Raw genomic sequence first — 25,496 nt, forward strand, 5'->3', positions numbered from 1 at the left:
CCACCTAATCATGAAGGGATTCACATCTAGATCAGGGAGGTCATCGTGCCTCTTTACTCATCCCTCATCAGGCCCATAATTGAGTACAATGCCCCTTTTGGGATGTACCTTACCAGACACCTGCAGCAACTGGAAAGACCCCAAAAGTACCTCACCAAGAGGATCAAAGGGCTCAAACAGATGCCATATGCTGCCCGGTTAAAAACTCCAGCTCTACTCAGTGGCATACCGCCTGTTCAGAGGCGATCTGTGCCTGACGTATAAAGCCATGTCCAACCCGGAATTAATGGACATGCTGCACCTCAGAAAATCCAAATCCCATCGAGCTCTGGCGCTCGAGACTTGAACCTCAGCACTGAAATAAATAGGACATGCTGGAGGGACAGATTCATAACCCAGAGGCTCCCTTCACTCTGGAATAAAATCCCAGTCCAGGTTAGGCAGAGTCCCTCATTGACTCTCTTCAAGAGGAATCTTGATGAGTGGATGGGAGATCGTAGGTTTACCCCGGGTATCACTTCTGTGTCACTGTTAGACAGAGGCACAGTATACTAACCTCGAAAAAGGGCATAACAAAATAAATTTAAAATGGGTGGCGAAAGCCAAACACATTCTGGCTAGGCTTATAAATGCCCTAGGGCAGATAGCCTAGTATGAACCTATGAACCTATTTGTTTCTGCTATATGCACCATGGAAAAACTATCCCCCAGGGGATCAGTTCCCATTCCACCAGGGCTGCATCTACTTCAACAGCCTTTCTCAGAGGTGTTCCTACCAGGGACATTCTAGAAGCTGCTACCTGGAGCTCATTTCATACATTCACTAAACATTACCATTTACCACTTTTCTCTAAATCCAGAGCTGGCTTTGCCACTGCTGTCCTGCAGGGCCTTATAGCTGGTCCTAATGCTGTATAATTCCCTCCACCCAACCATAGCTTTGGGAATCTACCCAAATGTAATGACTCCAACAGTGAAACATGAAGAGCATAGTATAGTTGTGTACACTTACCATAAATGTAGATGTTCGAGTGTATTCACTGTTGCAGTCCTAGTTACCCTCCCTCCAGCCCCCTATTTTTCTCTGGCTATACATCTACCTTCTTTCACTATGCTTAAAAGCCCTTTTGGTGTATTTGCTTTAGGGATTGGAGGTATATTTTTTGTGTTTTTAATTATATTTGCTTCCCATTTGGGGGGCACCTGACATCTGTGGCAAGAAAAACTGATGTACTGGCGTCGGCTGCATGTTTTATACCCCTGACGACCTGACGTCATGGAAGAAGGGACAGCAACCGACGCAGGACCCAAGACTTTGTTAATCAGGCTGACTGAGGGCAACCTGCCAGCAGATTACCCAAATGTAATGACTGCAACAGTGAATACACTCGAACATATACATTTATGGTAAGTGTACACAACTGTACTTTTTCTGGTGTCATATCTAAGTGAATATTTGCTGATCACCCATCATTAAATCATTTATTGATTTGTCTTTCTTTCAGGTCAATGCCATCTCCTGGGCATCAGTGACTCATCCAGATTCCCATATCTTGTATCCTTTTGAATATTATTAATTTTGTTATATTTGATACAATGAATTTATATTTCCTGTTTCTTAAGTTTTCCTTTTTGTATTTTGATGTTATGAATCATGTGTTGTTTAATAAAATGTGTGTAATGAAAGTGATTCCCCTTATTTCTCTGTTTAAGATCCCTTTCCATGCCTCTCTGTGTTCCACTTCCTTGAAGTATCTTAAATTTAGAGTGATATCCCTCAGTCAGCTTGTCACATCTTTATTACAGAACAAGGGTGAAAACTGAGGAACCTCACTTTTTCCTCTTTGTTGGTTTTGCACTTAAAAAAAAAAAATCCTTCCCCTCATGAGCCATTCTAATCACTATGTAGATCAGAAAAATCCTTAATTATCAGGAGTCTTTTCATATTTATCACAGGTCTTACTCAAGTGGTGCAGCCTTCATTTTGCCTCTTAGTTTACTGATTTTTGTACTTCTCAGCTGTTTCAGCATTTGGAAGAGTTTTATATTACTTACAACTCTTGGTATGCTCTTTAACTGCCTTAATTGTCCTTATTTAACTTTCTAAATCTTTTATCTGAACTTCTTAAACATTTTGCATTAAGTGACATTTCTTATTTTACCCAGTGAGATTTAGTAACTAATGTTTCCTTACTATACCTGTACTCATTGCTATACCTGTTGTCACTTAATGTCCTGCTGTCCATATTTGTCAGACTTTTATTTTTGAAGATGTACTCACGTTTGTCGATTGCCGTGCCTCATAAGTCACTCATTTTATCTCTCAAACTGTTCTACTACAGGAAAACTGGCACGTTTGTTTATAAGCACCTATTTGTAATGTTTTCTGATTCTTGGTAATGTGTAACCATTAAAAGCATTGCTGATCTTTTTTCACTGTTTTGCTGTTCTATTCACAACTTTGATGACACATCACACATTTTACCCACTTGTCATTCCTCATCACAGGTTTTGTTGAAAAAAGGTAGAGAATTATGGTTGTCTTACAAACTTAAAGATACAGTCTTTACTCTAAAAAAAAAAAAAAAAAAAAGTTACAATGTGGTTAGAAACTTATTAGAAATAGAAACAGTTCTGATATATAGAACAGGACATTTGTAGTTTAGCATGACAAATAAGGGAGGAATCTAATAACAGTACTGCAGTCAGTTTTCTTTTAGTTACATGGGCGTAAGTAGTGCTACTTGAGAACAAAATCAGACTGTCTTGAATTCAGTGTTTTGTAGTACCAGAGGTGGTATTTATTTTTTTGTACCTGCGGTGTTATTGACTTTTTTTAAACAAACATTCCAGCAAGAAGTGTTAGTAAGGCTGATGTCCTTCAGGAATTAATGGCTATGAGAAGTCTGGTAGTCTGACAGCTCTGCTCCAGGGGACTTCCCAGCCAGTGCTGAAAAGCATTACGTATGACAAACCTGAAAAATGTCTAAAATGGTGGCTGTTTCCTGTGGCAAACCTGTTACCAATTTGCTGCAGTTAAATTTGGCTAATCTACATACCTGCTGAAGCTTATGTTTACAGTATGTATCACTTATGGTGAGCTGCTTGTGTTTTGCCATTAACATTTTCCTATCAGACTTGTTTGGTATTTGTTGAGTAGCTAGTTGGTTACATTTTAGTTCTAGTGTGTTGTGAGTGCTGTTCCTACTTAGGTTCATAGGTTGGTACTAGGCTATCAGCCCTGGGGCCTATACAAGCCTAGCCATAACAATTCCCTGGCTATTTCTTCCCACACTATTTACGTCCCTGGACCCCTGTCTAGCAGGGAGACTGACGTGATCCCCGGGGTGAATTTCCTTTCTCCCAGCCAATCGTCAAGGTTCCTTTTGAAGAGGGCCAACGATACACTCTGCTTGACCTGTATGGGCAATCTATTCCAGAGTCTGTGGAGTCTCTGGGTCAGGAACCTATCCCTCTAGCATGTTTTGTTTATTGTGATGACAAGGTTTAAATCCTTCTAACATGTGACTGAGGGATTGGGATTTCTTTAAGTGTAGCATGTCCAACAGCTCTGGGTTTGACATGGCCTTGTATGTTAAGCAGAGATCGCCTCTGAGTAGACGATATGCAACAGAGTATAGCTGGAGTTTTTTAAGGCGGTCAGCATAGGGCATCTGATTTAGGCCTGTGATTCTTTTAGTGAGGTATTTCTGCGGCCTTTCCAGTTGTTGCAGATGTCTTAAGAGGTACATACCAAATGGGGTGTTGTATTCTATAATGGGTCTAATGAGGGATGAGTACAGTGGGACAATGACCTCCTTTTTTCTAGAAGAAAAGCCCTTAGTGATGAGGTGTGCCACATAGAAGGATTTCCTGACTGTTGTGGCAATGTGGTTATCGAAGGTGAGACCACTGTCCACCTGTGTCCCTAAGTCTCTTATCACACTTTCGATGTTTAGTGTACTGCCACCTATATGGTAATTCACGGGTACATGTTTTTTCCCAAAGGGGATAACTATACATTTCTTGGCATTGAGCTTGAGCCCATGGCTCTGGCACCAAGCATCTGTTTCTGTAAGGCCCTTTTGCAGAGTATCCACATCATTTGGGGATTCAATAATGGCTCCCAGTTTGCAGTCATCTGCAAACTTTGTTAGCCAGAGTCCCTTAGTGTTGGCCTGTACTTCAGAGAAGTAGATGCCAAACAAGAGCGGTCCCAGGACTGAACCCTGAGGTACTCCACTTGTCACTTGTCTGGAGCTGGATTTGGAGTTGGCTACTTTTACAGTGTGGGTTCTATCAGTAAGCCAGTTAGCAACCCATTGGGTGACGTAGGGATTAATGCCCAGCTTAATAAGTTTATCTATGATTCCAGAGTGGGGGATGGTGTCAAAGGCCTTGGCAAGGTCTAGATAGGCTGTGTGAACCACCTTACTCTTGTCCATGGCTCTGGAGACAGATTAGAAGAAGTCATTCAGGTTCAGGAGACAAGATCGGCCCTTCATGAACCCAAACTGGGTGGGGTCCAGTGTTTGAAGTTTGCCATTGTCTTTGTTTATAATTTCCATGATAGTACGCTCCATGGCCTTGCAGATAAGGCTCGTCAGACTGATGGGATGGTAGCTTCCGGGATCCAAGGTGGATCCCCCCTTGTGGAGTGGGATAACTGTAGCTCTGCGCCACTCAGTGGGCACGAAACCTGGGGTGAGGCTATGATTAAACATGACACTTAGGTGAGGTGCCAGTTCATATTGTAGTTCATGTGGTACACAGCCTGGGATGTCATCTGGTCCCATGGATGCTGTATTCTTAACTTTGGAGAGTGCGTTTTTTACCTGTGTGGCCGTTATTACCGGAATTTGGCAATCTTCCGGTATTGAGATGGGCCATTTAGGGGGTGAGAGGGGGGTGAAGTGGCACTGAATCGATCTGCCAGGATATTGGCAATATCCTTAGGATCAGTATATGTAATGCCATTCTGTTTTAGCTCAGAGCAGATCTGAGCATTGCCATTTAAGTTCTTGACATAGTTATAGAATGCCTTGTGGTTGTCTTTGGAATCTTTGGCAATTTTATTTTCGTAACTAGCTTTGGAGGATTTTATGAGGGATGTCAGTTTCTTACTGAGGCTGGTAAGGGAGTTTTTTGCATCCTGGGATTTTCCTCTTTTCTGCAACAGTTTCTTCCTTTTGTTGTAAAGTTTGTTTATGGCAGGGGACCACCAGATTGGCTTCCTTTTTTTGGATGAGAGCATCCTGGTTCTATTTGGGATGGCACAATTCATGCATGAGTAGATGTGCTTGTACATTGCCTTAGTGTGTAGGATTCAGCAGTTGAACTTTCAGTTCCCGTCTGCATGGGTGTCATGAAGTTTGTCACTTCTGACTTGAGTAGCATGAAGTTGGTTTTGGAGAAGTTTTTTATGGAGGTTCCCTTACTGGGGGGTGGGATGTGGATGTTAAGGGTGATTAGCTTATGGTCAGACCTGACTAACGAGGGGGTGACCATAGGTGTGGAGCATCGATTTCCCATGTTGATAATGACCAGGTCTAGGATATTGGAGCCCCTGGTGGGACTATGGATTAGTTTATCCAGGGCATTGGAATTTATGAATTCCAAGAACCGTTGAGCAAAGGTGTTGGTACATGAGTAGTTTTCTCAGTTAATGGCAGGGTAGATAAAATCACCTAGTATTAGGGTGTTTGGTTCTATCTTAATATTTTCCAGTATGTTTAAAAAGGTGTAGTGAGAATCTTGGGGCATGGTGGGGAATCTGTAGCAAGCTACAATTTGGATTGCAGTCTTACCTAGTGTTAGTTGCACCTGGAGAATTTCAGACGCATTGTGTTGGGCAACTAGCCCGGTGGTGTGAATATCCTTGGTGAATATTGACACTCCTTCACCTTTAGTGTTTCGGTCCTGGTTTGGTGGCCGAAAAGTGTGATAAGAATTGTAGCCCGGTATTGCAGGGGGTGCTGTCTGGAGCCTTGAACCAGGTCTCAGTTACTGCACAGATATTGATGTTCTCCATTTTTAGGAGTGCCTTGAGAGAGTGCATTTTGAGGTTTAGACTTCTAGCATTGAGTAGCATTATCTTCAGATTTTGCATGCTTGTACCTGTACCTGTACTTGCCTGACTTTCATCATTTCAACTGTCACTGAAATTATACTATTGCGTTTCTTGGTGCTACAAACAACGGCAGTTTCAGTCTCTTTTTTTTTTGCCATGGCAAAATATAGACACAGTAGCTAGGTGGTGGGACATCTGAAGACCAAAAAAAAGACTATGTTAAGAAGATTTACAGTCTTAGTTGTATACCAGGTAGCACACTTACCTTTGGTACATAAAGCTATGGGTTCTGTTACCACACCACGTAGATGGATTGCTGACGCTGCAGTGCAGCATAAGTGGGTGCTGTACTCCTGTTTGTGTCATCCTTCAGATGAGATGTCAGACCAGACCCAGTCTCCCTGAGTTGGTAGTAACTCAGGTGAATGTAAACGATCCCACGGCACCTATGAAAGGAAGTTCCCTGATGTTCTGGCCACATTTCCCCTAGTAGAATAAATGCCACCTCTCGTCTCCCCTGAAAAGAAACTACTAGCCTAGTGGGACCAACCCGATCAATAGATATCTATATCAATAGATGGATAGATAAAAAAATAAATACATACATGCTGTATACCACCGTACTGTCTAAGAGAAGAAAGTGAAGTGAGCCTTTCTTCAAAGGAATGAAACTTTTATCAAATTTAATATTACTGTAACTTTCTCAGAGTACTATGCCATGACTCTGAGATAGTTACAGAATATACTTAGCGGGTGATTTCTTCTTATTTTAATGTATTTGTTAATGAATTAAGCTCACTGCAAAAATGACCCTTTTCAGGGGTGACCTGGGAGAGCTGTTTGTTTTAATGACTTCCTCAGAGTCGCACAGTTGGCAAATGGAGACAGAGTCAAAATCTGTACCCTTAATTATAGGAAGCAGGTTATTAACAGCTGTGGGCCTAAATCCTATGTGCTAACTGCAGACAGATTGAACCATTCTGTCTTACAAAACTGTCCACTGGTAGACTTCCTGCTATTAAGGAAAAGACACTGGGGTAGAATCAGAGATTGTAGAGTCATCCCTGGAGAAAGAGTTGGCCCACAGCAAAAAACTGTGGTGGCCACAAATAGTTGCAAACAGTGGTCAGAGAGGGCTCTAAGATCAACAGAGACTAGTCTGAAGACCTGGAAGTTGGCTGGAAATAAAAGACAAGAGTTAAAGGAAATCCTCAGGGCTGTAGCACCTCAGGAAAAAGAAAGAGGTAGAGTTGAAAAAGAATGGCAGTTTCTCAAACTAGCATGTGTGAACCTATAGAACAGATACATGGTTGTGGTAGATATGGAAATGAGGTACATAAGAAAAGCTGGTGGGGGAATGCAGAAATCCAGGAAGTCATCGAAAGAAAAGAGTGCAGGAAAAATTGGGATATAGAAAAGACTGACAAGGCAAAGAAAGAAAGCTGGTTAGCTGACAAAGAAGCTAAGAGGGCAATTGCAGTAGCAAAGAACAAGATATCAGAGACACTGTACCAACATCTGGAAAGTGAATCAACAGGTGGCACAAAGGAACAGACAGCACAAACATATTGCAAAACGAAGACAGAAGGATAAAGAAGATAATCATCATACACCTTTCAAAAGGGATGCCACAGCAACCTGCTCACCAGTACAGGGGAGATCTATGGCAAATAGGAGTACTTCCAGCGGCTTCTGAAAGTCAAAAGCCTCACAGAACCTATACTTTCCCAGACATTGCCTATGACGAAAGAGGAAGAAGAGCCCATGTTAGAAAAAAAAAAGAACAGCACTAAAGAACATGAAGTCAGAGAAAGCAGCGTGCCTAGGTGAGGTGGTGGTAGATGTGATCACGATGTTGAGAGAGTTAGGGGGAAACTGCTTCTGAAGGGTACTCATACCTCCAGACCCCATCAAAAACCATGAAACACATACTTCACATAATCAGTGTGCCACGCAGTCACAGCCCTTAAGGCAAAATAACATACCCAACACACTAATGATAGGCGACTCTATAGTCAGGCACACTGATGCCCCACTAACTAGGCTGGACAAGGAGAAGGTACAGTTAGCTGCCTGTCGGGCACCAGGGTCCGCCACATAACACAAGCACTCAGGTCACTCCAGAACAAGTACAAATATGACTCTGTCATTGTCCATGTTGGTGTGAATGACCTGAGACGTACCTCCCTGGACTTCATGAAAAGTGACATGGAAGAGCTCTCTGATCACGTAGCCCAGGCTGGTATGACCCTGACCCTGAGTACCATCCTGCCCTCACCAAGAATGAAGCCACAGTATAAATAAAAAATGATCAATTTCAACAATTGGCTAAGTTTCTGGTGTCATTCAAAGGGGATCCAGTATCTGTCCACCTGGGATGACATGCTGGATAAGCCATGTTGCTTCGCAAGAGATGGCTTGCACCTGTCACCCTTAGGCTTTCGAATACTGGCCAAAGCTTTTGCCACCCCCATAGTGCCTTTTTTAGGCAAGGCTCAAAAGACAAACCCACCACCGTAAATAGCACAAGTAACCAAAAACTGAGGGTAATGTTACTCAGCGCCAGAAGTCTAAACCTCAGAATGCATGCACTCGAGGTACTCTTCAGTATGGAGAACATCGATATCTTTGCAGTAACAGAAACCTGGTTTAAGGCTCCAGAGAGCACCCCAGCACTACCAGGCTATAACTCCTACCATACCTTTCAGCCACAGAACCCGGACCGAAACACAAAAGGTGGGGGTGTATCCATATTCATCAAGGATACCCGCACTTCCAGGTCACAGCACAATGCCTCAGAGATCATCCATGTGCAACTAACAATGGGCAAAACTGCAATTCAAATTGTAGCTTGCTACAGATCACCCACCATGACCCAGGACCCCCATCCCGCGTTTCTGGAGACACTGGAATATATGAAGGTCCTACCAAATGCCCTAATATTGGGTGATTTCAATTACCCAAACATTAACTGGGAGAACTACTCAAGTACTAACTCCCTTGCCCAATGCTTCCTACAATTTATAAACTCGAACGCCCTGGATCAACTGGTCAGCACCCCCACCAGAGGTGACCACATATTGGACCTGGTCATCACCAGCATGGGCGACCGGTGTTCTACACCAGAGGTCAAACCCTCGCTGGTTAGATCAGACCAAGGACTAATCACTCTGGATATCCACATTCCGCCGCCACCCCAAATCGAGGAAACCACCGTGAAAGTCTTTTCAAAAGCAAACTTCACATTGCTTAAGACCGAGGTGGAAAGGTTCACAGCCCCCATGCTAAAGGACAACGCTGTCCAAGCTGCTGAATCCCTTACAAAGGCACTCTATAAGCACCTGCAAGAATGCATGGATCGTGCCATCCCAACCAAAACCAAGACTCACTCCTCCAAGAAAAGGAAACCAGTCTGGTGGACCCCTGCCATAAACAAGCTGTACAATAAAAGGAGGAAACTAGTACAGAAAAGAGTAAAATCCCAAGAAGGAAAGACATCCCTGATCAGTATCTGCAAGAAACTACGATCCCTCATAAAATCATCCAAAGTGAGCTTCGAAAGAAAAATTGCCAAGGACTCCAAAGATGACCACAAAGCGTTCTTTAGCTATGTCAAGAACTTAAGTGGAAACCCTTAGATCTGCTCTGAGTTAGTGCAGAATGGCACAAAATACACTGAACCAACTGATATTGCCAACATTCTGGCAGACAGGTTTAGTGCAAACTTCACCCCCTAAAGGGCCCATAACCATACCAGAAGAATGTAGTGCCCCGGCAATCACTGACACACAGGTTAAAGCAGCCCTATCCAAAGCCAAAAGTACAGCTTCAATGGGACCAGATGGTATCCCAGGCTGTGTCTTACACGAGCTCCAAAATGAACTAACCCATCACCTAAATACACTGTTCAGACTCAGCCTCTTTACAGGCTACGTACCCATAGAGTGGCGCACAGCAACAGTTATCCCGCTCCACAAAGGTGGAGCCACAACGGACGAACTATCACCCTATAAGCCTGACTAGCCTGGTCTGCAAGGCTGTGGAGCGCATCATCATGGAATTCATTAACAGAGACATTGGGAACCTTCAAACATTGGACCCTACCCAGTTTGGCTTTGTTAAGGGCAGATCATGCCTCTTAAACCTGGTGGACTTCTTTGAGACAGTTACCAAGGCTTTAGATGAGGGAAAGGAGGTCCACACAGCCTACCTAGACCTCACAAAGGCTTTCGACACCATTCCCCATTCTGGTATTATAGACAAGCTCACCAGCCTGAATATAAACCCCTACGTCACGAGATGGGTTGCCAGTTGGCTCATGGATAAAACCCACATGGTGAGAGTTGCAGGCTCTAGGTCCGATTCTAAACCAGTAACAAGTAGTGTCCCCCAGGGCTCAGTACTGGGACCCATCCTGTTCGGTTTATACTTCTCAAAGGTACAGGCAAGCACAGGAGGACTATGGATGACCAAGTTCGCAGACGACTGCAAAGTGGGGGCCATAATTCACTCTCCAGCTGATACAGACATCCTCCAGAAGGGTTTCACTGAGACGGATACCTGGTTTCAAAATCATGGCCTCAAGCTAAATGCCAAAAAGTGCATAGTCATCCACTTTGGAAAAAACAAAGTACCCGCGAACTACCACATACATGGTAGTTCCCTAAATACAGAAAATGTAATAAGGGATCTGGGGACCCAAGTAGATAGTAATCTCTCCTTTGATAATCATATTGCCAAGGTGGTTAGAAAATCCTTCTTTGTGGCCCACCTAATCCAAAAGGGTTCGCATCTAGAACAAAAGAGGTTATTGTGCCCCTCTAATCATCACCTATCAGACCCATCATAGAGTACAACACCCCATTTGGGATTTACCTTACAAGACACCTGCAACAGCTGGAAAGACCACAGAAGTACCTCACCAAGAGGATTACTGGCCTCAAACATATGCCCTATGCAGCCTGACTGAAGAAACTCCATCTTTACTCGGTTGCATACCACTTACTCAGAGGGGATCTCTGCCTGACATATAAGGCCATGTCCAGCCCAGAATTGATGGACATGCTCCACCTAAAAAAAAAAAACAAATCCCCAAGAGCCACATGCTCTAGGGATCTAAACCTCACCACAACGATAAATAGGACGTGCTAGAGGGATAGATTCCTGTCCCAGAGACTCCCCATGCTTTGGAACAGGATTCTAGTCTACATTAGGCAGAGCCCCTCACTAACACTCTTCAAGAGAAACCTTGATGAGTGGATGGGAAACAGAAAATTTACCCCGGGGATCACTGCAGTGGCTCTGGTGGACAGAGGCACAGGGAACTAATGGGTCTGCTGGACAGAGGCACGGGGAACTAATCTAAGGGGGCAGCGAAAGTCAACACATTCTGGCTAGGCTTATAGATGCCCTTGAGCAGATAGCCTAGTACTTACCTATGAACCATAGCAGTATAGAGAGAGAGAGACATATTTCACATGACTTGATAATAAGCATTCTAGTGCCAGTGTACAAGAAGAAAGAGGGCATTCACAGTTGTGAGCAGTATATAGGTATCAAACTCCAGTCACACTGCATGAAAGTGCTGGAAAGGGTGATTGATAAACCACAATGCAGAAGAGTAGATGGTAAAATGTGAGATGAACAGTTCAGATTCAGATCAAGATGCAGCCAGCTTTCTTTTCAGCCCCCACCAAGCCACAGCAATAATCACTTTAATGTTAGTGATCAGCCTTAGCCTGTCATTTACTTTCTTCCATCAATTGCCTCCTGTAGTTCTAAACCTTCTATTTCCAAAATGTAGAACATTACCTCTCATACAGCGTGGAATAAATAGAGAAAATACGCACTGAAACAGTTGCATCTTCAAGTAAGAAGGTCACAGCATGGATAATAACAGTTTCTTTATACCTATTAAAAAGTCATTTTGATGAGGTACTATGGCTATTTGTTTTAAAAAAAATCTCAACACTGAAAGTTTGACAGACATCTTCAGTGTGGAACAGTATGGGGTAAGGAATTGTAACCATTCAAAATGAGAACAGTTGAGAGCTATGCTTCCTCTCCTCCCAAAATAAACAACAACCTCTGAGATCAGCTGTGATTGCCAAAAGTGGTAAAAATAGCCACAGAAATCTGCTGCAGAGAAAAATATCTCTCAGCTGATTTTGCATTGTATTTTGTTGCCCTGTCTCTGATTTTGTTGTAAATCACTGAGGATCACTGACATAGAGGATTATGGGTCGCAGATCATAACCTTCTTATTATATGTTTGCAACATGGATGCCAAGAAATTCACCATGAGAGCAAAGCTCAAGAGATCAATCTTGACATCATGTTAAGAACACATAATTAAAGGTTAGGATCGGGGGATCTGATCATAATTCTGTGTAGTGCATGGAGCTTTATCTCCTCCAGTTACTGCTGGTTACAGCAAAAAGGAAAAAGAAAAAGCGCAAAATGTTTTGTCACCTTTCAAAGCCGTAAAGCACTTAGCAAGCGCTTTCAGAAAGGCAATGTAATTCAGTCTCCTGTGTTTACATTCATCTTCCATGCTTCGCAACTGCCAGCTTTTCTCAGAATGTCCAGATTTTTGCCTTGAATGTTTGACCTGTTCCTCATAATATCTTTGGTTTTCGGACAAATATCTGAGTATTGATGTCATTAAATGACACATTTGAGTTTCAGAGTTCGCATTCTTCAGAAAATGTAGATGAACATACACATTATGTTATTTTAGCAACTTTGTAAGTTTACAGAACATTGGGGACACATTGCTAGTATGGACAGAGGCAAAAGCAAATCTGTTTTTTTATTCTGCTACTGTCGTTGCTGGTCAATACTGGCAGATTTGACTGCTTAGCACAAGACCTGGGGTGCTTAACATTTGTTAAGGTCAGGTCTCAAGCTATAGTAGTGCTTAACTGATTTCTCTTTTTCTGAATATCCTCTCAAGCTATAGTAGTGCTTAGCTGATTTCTCTTTTTCTGAATGTCAGAATATAATCATTGTGCTCCATTCACTACAAGTCAGTAATGCCAGACATTAGACTTTCATGGCCCTTAATTTTCAGAAAATGCATATTGATGCAAAACTGTTGCTTTGTTAACTTTTTAAGTAAATTAGAGTCATATTTAAAAATCGTTCCAGATTTGGGGCTTTTGTCCGCCCATTATTTTTGGCTAAGTCCAGGATTCTTAACCAAAGAAGTTGATAGGTATGCAGGGAATCATACCTCTTAACTGTTCCTGATTTTGCAGAACATCTCTGTTTTTGCCTCATATTTTTTGCTCTGTCTGATTTTCTCTTAAGTCACTGAGGATCACAGACAAGTCAGTAATGCCGGACGTTGAGTTTAGTACTTCTTACTATTCACAAAATGCATGTTGATGCACACATTGATGTTCTGCTAACTTTTTACGAGTTAGAGTAATATTTAACAATTGCCCTTGATTTTGGTTTTGTCCGGAATTCCAAAGCAAAGGAGCTGAGTGATATGCTGGGACCCTTCCACCATGTTGATCTTGGTAAAAGTGCATTTAAAAAAAAAGAAAAAAAATAACTATTATACTCTGCTGCAGGCAGTGTAGTGTCTTCTCTGTTACTACTGCCTCAGTGTCCTTTTTTTCTAGGTTCCTTTCAGAATTTAAAATAGAAAATTAAAACAAAAAGGCATGTACCTATGAAGGGACAACTGTCCCTGAAGATCTGTATCAATTCACTTCACATTAGTCTGTAGTGATATCACTATTTGACTAGAGATCGTCAGGAAAGTACCATGACTGGATGTTAAGGGCAGCCAATTGCAGAGATTTAGACTGTACATGTCTCAGTAGTATCTAGTCATAACAATATACGACTAGAGATTGCTTACTCAGAAAGCATTACAGTCAGATGCTAAGGTCAACAGATCCCAGGTGTTCCTCCTGCATAGTAATAGGACATGAGTTGTCTACATTTCCTGTTACAGTTATCAGAAAAAAGAAATGAAAAAAAAAAGTTATATATTTTTACTAGGGCACAGTATTTCACAACTGGAGCACATGCCCATGTGTGGCATTGCCTGTGGAAACGTGTCTCCATGGCTAAAGGATTTATCTATCATTGGGGTTGCAATGCTGCAGTTGTTTCCCTGTTTTTACTTATTTATTTATTTATTTATTTTGCCATCACATTGTTTTTGGGAATCTTTTCTGTCTCCTGCTGTTTGGAGGTGCAGCTTTTGGAAACAGTTTTTTTTACTGATTGAGCCTGAGACTGAAGTGGACACTTTTCTTGTCACATCTGTCTTCTTCCTGCCTTTCGTTGTTTCACTTGCCATTGGAGCTGTGTTTTACTAATTGTGGAATTTTATGTCTAAGTGATTAAAGAATTAGTTAGTGGTGTAGTTTGCATCCATGTTAACATGTTTTTGTCATCACTTCACTTACTGTTGGGTTTGCTTTGTTGTTTCCTATTGATTGGAGGTGCAGTCATAACTGAAAATGTTGTACTTATCCAGTTCTGAGACTTATGTAGTATTTGAGACTGAGGTAGGCAGACATTTTTGTTGCTGTTACTTTTTCAGTTTGATTACTTTACTCGATTGTGCATGGGTTATTGTTGAGGGAGAGATTTATGTTGATTGTTTTTTTTTTTTTAAATATCTTCTTTAATTTCACATGTAGTGAGTAACAACATTAAAAGAAAACAAGCCATTACAAACATTTTTTTCATATTTACATAGTGTCTTCACTCCATGACATAAATTACTCAAGTCCTCTTGCCTTTTCTGAAATTTCACTCATAGATTCATATATTGTTACTAGGCTAACGACCCTGGGGGATTTTCTAAGTCTAGCCAAGTTTCCTGAAAGAATGGTGATGTCCTGTATCCAAATAGGACATTGAGAACCAGGCATTTTTATAAGTTACCTTTGACCATAAGGGACATGGGTGCCAGGCCTGGTGTAAATTTCCCATTCCCCATCCACTGGTCTAGGTTGCACTTAAATTGGGTAAAAGACAAACTCAGCTTCACATGGATAGGAAGCCTGTTCTATACAAGGGGCAGTATCTGGGACACATATCTGTCTCTCCAGCATGCTCTGTTAATGTCACAGACAAAGTCAGGTCCGTAGACCTGATATTTCTGGTACTCTCTGACTTACGAATATGTAGGAGATTCATAAGTGTGGGGTTTGCGGATGCCTTGTAAGCCAGGCATAGATCTCCCCTCATCAATTTATAGGAGACTGAGGAGAGGGAAAGGGCTTTAAGGCTATCTGTGTAAGGCAGGTTTGTTATGCTTGGTATTTTTTGTAAGGAACCTCTGAGGTCATTCTAGTTGCTGTATATGCCTGGTCAGGTACATACCAAAGGGAGCATTGTATTCTAGGAATGGTCTGATAAGGGCAGAGTTCAGTGGGATAATGACCTCTTTGGACTTAGATGCCATGCCCTTACTTATAAGTTGCGCAACATAAAAGGATTTCCTCGCCACTGTGGCCATGTTGTTGTCGAAGGTAAGGCTACTGTGTATGTGCATACCCAGATCCCCTACTGGGGGCGTATTATCAACATGATAATTAGCCAGGATGGTTGACTTCCCAAAGGGTACAATTATGTATTTCTTAGCATTGAGTTTAAGACTGGCTTTGGCACCATTTCTTAATCAAAGATAGATCTTCTTGAAAAATGCTTGTGTCTGTAGGGGAGTTGATGATAATCCCCAGCCTGCAATCACCTGCAGATTTGGTAAACCATAAACCTTCAGCATTTGCCTCTATTTCAAAGAAATAGATGCTAAAATGGAGAGAGGTCCAGTACAGAGCCCAGGGGAATTCACTAGTGACTGGCCTCTTGATGGAAGTGGCCTCACCTATTTTGACCTCCTGGGTCCTATCAGTGATCCAGTTGGCTATCCAGTGGGTGATAAAAGGGTTTACACCTAAAGTAGTGAGCTTGTCTGTAATACCTGACTGGGGTATTTTATCAAAAGCCATGGTTAGGTCGAGGTAACCTGTATGCACAGTCTTACTTCGTCCAGTGCTTTGTTGACCCTCTCATAAAAGTCCGCTAGATTTAATAGGCATGACTTTCCTTTAACAAAGCCGAAGTATGATGGTTCCAGCATTTGCAGGTTACTTCTTTTTCCTCCTCTACCTGAACATTATTGTGCATTTATTGTTTCCATAATTTCCATTTATTTCTGTGTAATTTGATCTTTCCTTTTTCTGAAGATCCCATCTGCAGTTCTTTTGTCTCGTTTACAACATTCAGTACTTCAGTTGCATTTGATTTACATTATTTATTTGATATTTGTTGACTGGGTTAGTCTGACTGGGCAGGTGCCCTTTTCAACTGAGATCCGAGGAGAAAAGCTTCAAAATGCACAGTATAAACATTAATAACACAGTAACTATAATGGTATAAACAATTGAGAAACCGTATTCACATATATTTTTTTTCAAAGAATTGTTTTTTTTTTTAGCAGCAAATGGTATTAAACTAAGTAGGGCCTTACTACATCTAGGCAGCTTCTTTTATTTTACATTAAGAAGGTTTGTGGTCTGCACTGTTGTGACAAGACAGGTAGCTTACATCCTTCTAAGTTGGGAATTGCTTATTGAAGGCTCAGTGTCTGTTATTCTAAAAGTGTATTAGTTCTGTTTTAAGCACTTGGGCTTCAAGCCAGTTATTTTACATTAAGAAGGTTTGTGGTCAGCACTCTTGTGGGAGGAGGGGCTAGATTCTGCCCTTCTGGGAATTTCTGGTTAAAGGCTTATTGTGCCTGCTTATTTGAACCATTTCTTTCTGATATTGGTGCACCTTGTTTGCTGTAGCATAGACTAGATTCAGGCCTGCTGAAATCTGGCTTTGTTTGTAAAACTTGAGCACTGATCCAGGCCATCGTTTTTGGAGAAGGTTCCACTGCACCCTAGTGGCAGGAGTGTGCAGTTAGAACTTGTCTGATTAAAGACTGCTGGAACAGGGCTCAGTTTTGAGCTTTTTACTGGTTAAGTGGGTAATTTGTTTAAATCAGTTTGCTCGTTTTTTATTGTTATATAAAAAAATTGCTCTTTATTCATCTGCTTTTACTGTATTTGTGTTTCTTCCTACTTTATTACTTTTGCTGCCTGTTCTTAAAAGTACTTAATTGCATTTATTCTGGTGCATTTATTACTGCTTGTTAGTAGCCTGATTAAATTGTAACTGTTATTCTAAGCCTTTGGTTTACGTACTTGGGCCTCAGACCAGTTGTTTTACATTAAGAAGGTGTGGTCTGCACTCTTGTGGGAGGAGAGGGTAGATTCTGCCCTTCTGAGCTGGGAGTTTCTGGTTAGAGGCTTATTGTGCCTGCTTATTTGATCTGTTCCTTTCTGAAATTGGTACGCCTTGTTTGCTGTAGCATAGACTAGATTCAGACTTGCTGAATCTAGCTTTGTTTGTATAACTTGAGCACTAATCCAGGCCATCTTTTTTAGGAGAAGGTTCCCCTGCGCCCTAGTGGCAGGAGTGTGCAGTTAGAACTTGTCTGATCAAAGACTGCTGGAATGGGGCTTAGTTTTTAGCTCTTATTGGTCAACTGGTTAATTTGTTTAAATCAGTTTGCTCATTTCCTACTGTTAAAAAAAATACACTTTATGCATCACCGCTTAGTTAGGGTTAAACTGTTCCCGGTGCCATAAAATCTGCTCTTCACATTTTCTCTTAGAACTAGTCAGTTTTTTTAGTTTTAGCACTCATATCTGTTTCTTTGAGCTCAGCAATTGTTCAGAACTCGTTATAAGCACTAAATAAGCTACTAATTACTACAGCACTCAACTTTCCTCACTTATCTAGAGGAAAACAGTTTTTAGTACTTAATAAATAAGTACCTATCCAGGCATGTCTAAGGGTCAGCTCCCAGTGTTTTCTCCTGTCTACCTGATGAATCTGGGCATCTTGGGGCAATGCAGCAATTGTCTCATGTACACAGAAAGCCCTCTCCTCCTATCACCCAACACTACAACCTGTGAGAGATGCACTTATATAGCCAAACTGGAAGCAAAGCTCTCTTCAGCCAAGACTGGGCTACACAGTTAAGAGGAGAAGGTAAACACTTACACCACACTCATCACATAGTCCCTCAAAACCTACACCACCAAAATCCACACATAGAAACACAAAAACATTTGCAGAGGCTCTCAGTAATAATTTGCTCAAGCAACAGAGACCTCCAAAGCAGAAACACAAGCAACCTCCACCCCCCAACACAACCTAAATGACACACAGCCCACAGACTCAGTGTGCCAATCAACCACAGCCCATAAGGCAAAACAATGTACCCAACACAATAGTAATAGGTGACTCTATAGTCAGGTACAGTGATGTCCCACTCACCAGGCTAAACAAGAAGAAGGTTACTGTCAGCTGCCTGTCGGGTGCCAGGATCCATCACATAACCCACGCACTCAGGTCACTCCACAACAAGTACAAATATGACTCTGTCATTGTCCATGTTGGTGTGAACAACCTGAGATGTACCTCCCTGGACTACATGAAAAGAGACATGGAAGAGCTCTCCAATCTTGTAGCCCAGACATGTATGACCCTAGCCCTGAGTAGCATCCTGCCATCCCCCAGAGTGATACCGCAGTACAAGGACAAAATGATTGACTTCAGCAATTGGCTAAGCTTCTGGTGTCATTCTAAGGGGATCCAGTATCTGTCTGCCTGAGATGACATGATTGACAGACCACGATGCTTTGCCAGAGATGACCTGTACCTGTCGCCCTTGGGATTCCGGATACTGGCTAAGGCTCTTGCCACTCCTATAGTGCCTTTTTTAGGCAAGGTTCAAATGACAAATTCACCACCGTAACAGGTACAAGCAAGCAAAATCTGAGGGTAATGCTGCTTAATGCTAGAAGTCTAAACTTCAAAATGCACTCACTCAAGGCACTTCTTAAAATGGAGAACATCGACATCTGTGCAGTGTCAGAGACCTGGTTCAAGGCTCCAGAGAGCACCCCTGCAGTACCAGGCTATAATTCATACCACACCTTTCGGCCACCTAACCTAGACCAAAACACTAAAGACGGAGGCGTGTCCATATTCATTAAGGATATCCACACCTCCAGGCTAGTTGCTCAGCATAATGCATCCGAGATTGTCCAAATGCAGCTAACTCTGGGCAAGACCACAATCCAAATTGTAGCTTGCTACAGATCCCCGTAAAAAAATGGAGTACGCCTGGTAAAAGCACAGACAAACACAGGTACCAGTCGCGGTGAACGAACCACCTAAAGCTGCTCAACAGTTGTAAACTGCCTGGGAAAACCTCCACAACACGTTTTCTGTATAAATGCAGGCTGTTAAGAAAAGATGAGGTCGCCAGATAAAAAATCCAATTTATTGAAGGATAAAAGAAAACTGCCACAACACGTTTTCAATGAAAATTAAGATATTAACGTTGCTAACTGCCACAAAACGTTTTTGTAGGAGTAACACTCGAACTTCATCAGATATGAAAAAAACATCATGTTGTCACTTCCTCTTTATACATCTTGATTGAAATGCTAGTTTAATTAATCAATTAGACTTTTAAAGAAACCTTGATTCAAACAACTTTGAATAAATTATTTACATAAATAAAAACCATTTCCATAACATCAAATGGTGCACACAGTTAACTATAAAAACATTTTCACTAATATAAATAATAAATACTGTTATTATTAAAATTATTTTATGTGAATGCTAAATATACCTGCACACACTGAGCAGAGTGGAGGAGAGGTGTTGACTACAACTCTTAGCTGAGATATACAAGTATCCTGTTTTTTCGATTATTTATACTGATTATTGTTTCTAGCAATTTATATGTAGCACTTTTTATTGCCTGCTGCACAGTTTTTGAGTGTATTTTTATTGCTATTAACTAATCTGCATGGGTAACTGATTTGTTTGCAGTTAAAAAAAGCATTCTGTAGAGTCTCATTGCTCCTTTATCTGTTTAAAAACTTTCATTTTGTGGCTTTCTGTAGTGCTTACTGTCTGTAGGCTAATAGCTTTAGTATTGTCCCCACCCCACCCCTCTCTGTTGGTGTCTTGCTGTTATACTTGGTGGCTTTGCAGTTGCCCACCCCTATTGTAAATCTGATCTGGGACACTCCTCCCAGTCTAGTGTCATTAGCTCATTCTATCTAATACAGAGAGATCATTTGATAAGGCCTTCTGTTTCTCCTTTTTCCCTTTCAAAAAAAAAACTTTTTGCCTGAATCTCCTTGGTTCTGACTGTGCTTCTCAAACATTTTGGAAATATAGAGTATATTCTAGAGCATTTATTATAACTGTAATTGCCTTAATATTGCTACAACTCAAGTGCTCTAGGTTGCACTGCATCTGAAGTGTTTGTGTGTTTTAGTTGCTTTTCTGTATATATAGACTTCTCTGTATATGTAGACTAGCTACTTATTCTGCTGTGTTACTGCCTCCTAAATCGTTTTTCAGTTGTGCACTTGCCTTGCTTCATTTAAAAAGTTTTAAATTGCTATTTTTGTAGAGTTTTAATTGCATTTACTGTTTAGGACTCCACACTCAAGTGTGTTAGCCTTTTCTGTGTTTATTTACTGTATTATTGCATTGTTTAGCCTGTTTCAACAAAAAAAAATACTATCTTGTTTGCTCGTTTCCCACCTTTTCTAGCCAGTCCATATCCCAGGCTTTGCTTGTCTCAGGACTTTATTTTCTGTGCTCAGAGCTATCCAGACCTTACTGTGGTAGAGGGAAGTCCTACTGCCTACCAGTGGGACTGGTGAGCATTGTACTGCCTGTCTAATGCTAGAGGAGTGGTTTCCAGCTCTGCAATTGTAATTTTATTAGCCTTTTTGTGCTGATTTCTATCCCTTTCAACTTTCTGGCTTAAAAACACGTGTGTTTGCACATTTTTCACATCATGCAGCACTGTGAGGCTACAGTTAAACTATTCCAGGTGCCAGAAAGTCTGCTCTTCAAATTTTCCCTTAGAACTAGCTGGTTTCTCAGTAGTAGCACTACAATCTGAACCCCTGTGACTAGCACTTGCTCTAGAACCTGCTGGAAAGCACTAGGAAGCCTGAAACTGATTCAAGCACTCAGTTCTCCTTGTCAATAAGGAGAAATTAATCATAGGCACTAAACAGCCTATAATTGCAAAGTACCTTGCAAAGGTAAGGGAAAACAACTCTTAAACTTTACAAGAAAGCACTAGGAAGCCTGAAACTGATTCAAGCACTCAGCTTTCCTTGTCAATAAGGAGAAATTAATCATAGGCACTAAACAGCCTATAATTGCAAAGTACCTTGCAAAGGTAAGGGAAAACAGCTCTTAAACTTTACAAAAAAGCACCTAAACAGGCATGTCCAAGGGTCAGCTAACGGTGATTTCTCCTGTCCACCTGGTAAATCTGGGCATACTGGGGCAGTGCGGCAACTGCCTCATGTACACAGACAATCCTCTCCTCCTACCACCCAACACTACAACCTGCGAGAGATACACTTACATAGCCAAACTGGAAGCAAAGCTCTACCTGGCCAATATTGTGCTAGACAGTCAAGAGGAGAAGGTTAACACCTGCATTACACCTCAAGCAACTCATAGCCCTTCAAAACCCACACCATTAACACCCACACATAGCAACACTAAACCCACATATGTTGAGGCCCTTAACATTAACCTGCCCAAGCAACAAGGACCTCCAAAGCCGAAACACAAACAAACACCAGTCACAACCAAAGTGACACATAGCTCACAACACCAGTGTGCCACCCAACAACAGCCCCTAAGGCAAGACAATGTACCCAACACTTTAGTCATAGGTGACTCTATAGTCAGGCACACTGATGTCCCACTCATCAGGCTGAACAAGGAAAAAATTACAGTCAGCTGCCTGTCAGGTGCCAGGATCCGCCACATAACGCATGCACTGAAGTCACTCCACAACAAGTACAAGTACGACTCTGTCATTGTCCATGCTGGAGTGAATGACTTGAGATGTACCTCCCTGGCCTACATGAAAAGAGACATGGAAGAGCTCTTGGATCATGTGACCCAGGCAGGTATGACCCTAGCCCTGAGTAGCATCCTGCTTTTGCCCAGAATGATACCACAGTATAAGGACAAAATTATTGACTTCAACAATTGGCTAAGCTTCTGGTGTCATTCAAAGGGGATCCAGTATTTGTCTGCCTGGGAAGACATGATCGACAAACCATGATGCTTTGCCAGAGATGGTCTGCACCTGTCACCCCCGGGATTCAGGTTACTGGCTAAAGCTCTTGCCACCCCTATAGTGCCTTTTTTAGGCAAGGTTCAAAGGATAAAACCACCACCGTAACAGATACAAGCATGCAAAATCTGAAGGTAGTGCTACTCAATGCTAGAAGTCTAAACCTCAAAATGCACTCTCTCGAGGCACTCCTAAAAATGGAGAACATCGATATCTGTGCAGTAACTGAGACCTGGTTCAAGGCTCCAGAGAGCACCCCTGCAATACCAGGCTACAATTCTTTCCACACTTTTCGGCCATAAAACCAAGACAAACACTAAAGGTGGAGGAGTGTCCATATTCACCAAGGATATTCACACCTCCAGGCTAGTTGCCCAACACAATGCATCTGAAATTCTCCAGGTGCAACTAACACTAAGTAAGACTGCAATCCAAATTGTAGCTTGCTACGGATCCCCCACCATTCCCCAAGATTCTCACTACACCTTTCTAAACATACTGGAAAATATTAAGATACAACCAAACATTCTAATACTGGGTGATTTCAACTACCCTGCCATTAATTGGGAAAACTACTCGGGTACCAACTCCTTTTCCCAACGGTTCTTGGAATTCATAAATTCCAATGCCCTGGATCAACTAATCCATTGTCCCACCAGGGGCTCCAATATTCTAGACCTGGTCATTACCAACATGGGAGATAGATGCTCCACACCAGTGGTCACCCCCTCATTGGTCAGGTCTGACCATAAGCAAATCACCTTTGACATCCACATCCCACCCCCATCCCCCAGTAAGGAAACTTCCTTAAAAAATTTCTCCAAAGCCAACTTCATGCTACTGAAGTCAGAAGTGACAAACTTCACAACATCCACGCAGACGGGATCTGGAAGTTCGACTGCAGAATCCTACACTAAGGCACTGTACGAGCACATCCACTCGTGCATGAATCATGCCATCCCAAATAGAACCAAGATGCTCTTCTCCAAAAAAAGGAAGCCAATCTGGTGGTCCCCTGCTATAAACAAACTATACAACAGAAGGAAGAAACTGTTGCAGAAAAGAGGAAAATCCTAGGATGCAAAAAACTCCCTCACCAGCCTCAGTAAGAAGCTGAGATCCCTCATAAAATCCTCAAAAGCTAGTTACGAAAATAAAATTGCCAAAGATTCCAAAGACAACCACAAGGCATTCTATAGTTATGTCAAGAATCTAAATGGAAATGCTCAAATCTGCTCTTAGCTACAACAGAATGGCATTAAATATACTGATCCCAAGGATATTGCCAATATCCTAGCAGATCGATTTAGTGCCAACTTCACCCCCCTCTCACCCCCTAAATGGCCCATCTCAATACCAAAAGATTGCCAAATTCCGATAATCACGGCCACACAGGTAGAAACCGAACTCTCCAAAGCTAAGAATACAGCATCCATGGGACAGGATTACATCCCAGGCTGTGTACTACATGAACTACAAAATTAACTGGCACCTCACCTAAGTGTCATGTTTAATCATAGCCTCACCTTAGGCTTTGTGTCCACTGAGTGGCGCACAGCTGCAGTTATCCCGCTCCACAAGGGAGGATCTGCCTTGGATCCTGAGAACTACCGTCCCATCAGCCTGACAAGCCTGATCTGCAAGGGCATGGAACGCATTATCATGGAACTTATAAACAAAGACATTGACAACCTTCAAACACTGGACCCCACCCAGTTTGGGTTTGTGAAGGGTAGATCTTGTCTCCTGAATCTGAATAACTTCTTTGAATCAGTGTCCAGAGCTGTGGACGAGGGTAAGGTGATCCACACAGCCTATCTGGACCTCGCCAAGGCCTTCGACACCACCCCCCACTCTGGAATCATAGATAAACTTACTAAGATGGGCATAAATCCCTACGTCACTCGATGGGTTGCCAACTGGCTTACTGACAGAACCCAGACTGTAAAAGTAGTCGACTCCAAATCCAGCTCCAGACAAGTGGAGTACCTCAGGGTTCAGTCCTGGTACCACTCTTGTTTGGCATCTACTTCTCTGAAGTACAGGCCAACTCTAAGGGACTCTGGCTAACAAAGTTTGCAGATGACTGCAAACTGGAAGCCATTATTGAATCCCCAAATGATGTGGATATTCTACAAAAGGGCCTTACAGAAACAGATGCCTGGTGCCAGAGCCATGGGCTCAAGCTTAATGCCAAGAAATGTATAATTATCCCCTTTGGAAAAAAACATGTACCCATGAATTACCACATAGGTGGCAGGACACTAAACATCGAAAGTGTGATGAGAGACCTAGGGACACAGGTGAACAGTGGTCTCATTTTCGATAACCACATCACCACAACTGTCAGGAAATCCTTCTGTGTGGCGCACCTCATCACTAAAGGCTTTTCATCCAGAAAAAAGGAGGTCATTGTCCCACTGTACTCCTCCCTCATTAGACCCATTATAGAGTATAATGCCCCATTTGGTATGTACCTCACAAGACATCTGCAACAGCTGGAAAGGCCACAGAAATACCTCACTAAAAGAATCACAGACCTAAAGCAGATGCCATATGCTGACCGTCTAAAAAACTCCAGCTAAATTCTGTGGCATATCGTCTACTCAGAGGCGATCTCTGCTTAACATGCAAGGCCATGTCAAACCCTGAGCTGTTGGACATGCTCCACTTAAAGAAATCCCAGTCCCTCAGAGCCACACGCTCCAGGGATCTAAACCTTGTCATCACAATGAACAAAACATGCTGGAGGGATAAGTTCCTAACCCAGAGACATCCCATACTCTGGAACAAACTATCTATCTATATCAAACAAAGCTCCTCATTAGCACTCTTCAAGAAAAATCTTGATGATTGGGTGGGAAATAGGAAATCCACCCCAGGGATCACTTCTATGGCTCTGCTCGACAGTGGCACAGGAAAATATTTTTCCTGGGTGGCGAAAGCCAGGGTACCTTTTTGGCTAGGCTTATATAGGCCCTAGGGCCGATAGCCTAGTACTGACCTATGAACCTTTTGAGATGGAATATAGCAACTAATCATTTCCTTAGTAGAAAAAAATGCCTCCCTTACATTTCTATCAAAGTAACCTGTATGAAATTTTGAAATTCTGCCAATTTAATTACATTCCCAAACATACCCTCATTTTCCCCTCTTTCCCTTCATACCTACAACATTTGCTATCTAGGTGAGGAA

At 42.1% G+C, this 25,496-nt stretch overlaps 1 protein-coding gene across 1 annotated transcript in view; it reads left to right on the forward strand.

The window, feature by feature from the left end:
* Positions 1 to 25,496, forward strand: part of DCAF4 (DDB1 and CUL4 associated factor 4) — a 693,896-nt gene that overhangs the window by 422,121 nt on the left and 246,279 nt on the right. Inside the window, exon 8 of the mRNA XM_044074668.1 lies at positions 1,506 to 1,555. Coding sequence (XP_043930603.1) covers positions 1,506 to 1,555 — 50 coding nt within the window. The remainder of the gene's footprint in view (positions 1 to 1,505; positions 1,556 to 25,496) is intronic.

The sequence above is a fragment of the Protopterus annectens genome, chromosome 6.part0 (assembly GCF_019279795.1).
Source record: "Protopterus annectens isolate FY-2018-M chromosome 6.part0, PAN1.0, whole genome shotgun sequence".
NCBI lineage: Eukaryota > Metazoa > Chordata > Ceratodontiformes > Protopteridae > Protopterus > Protopterus annectens.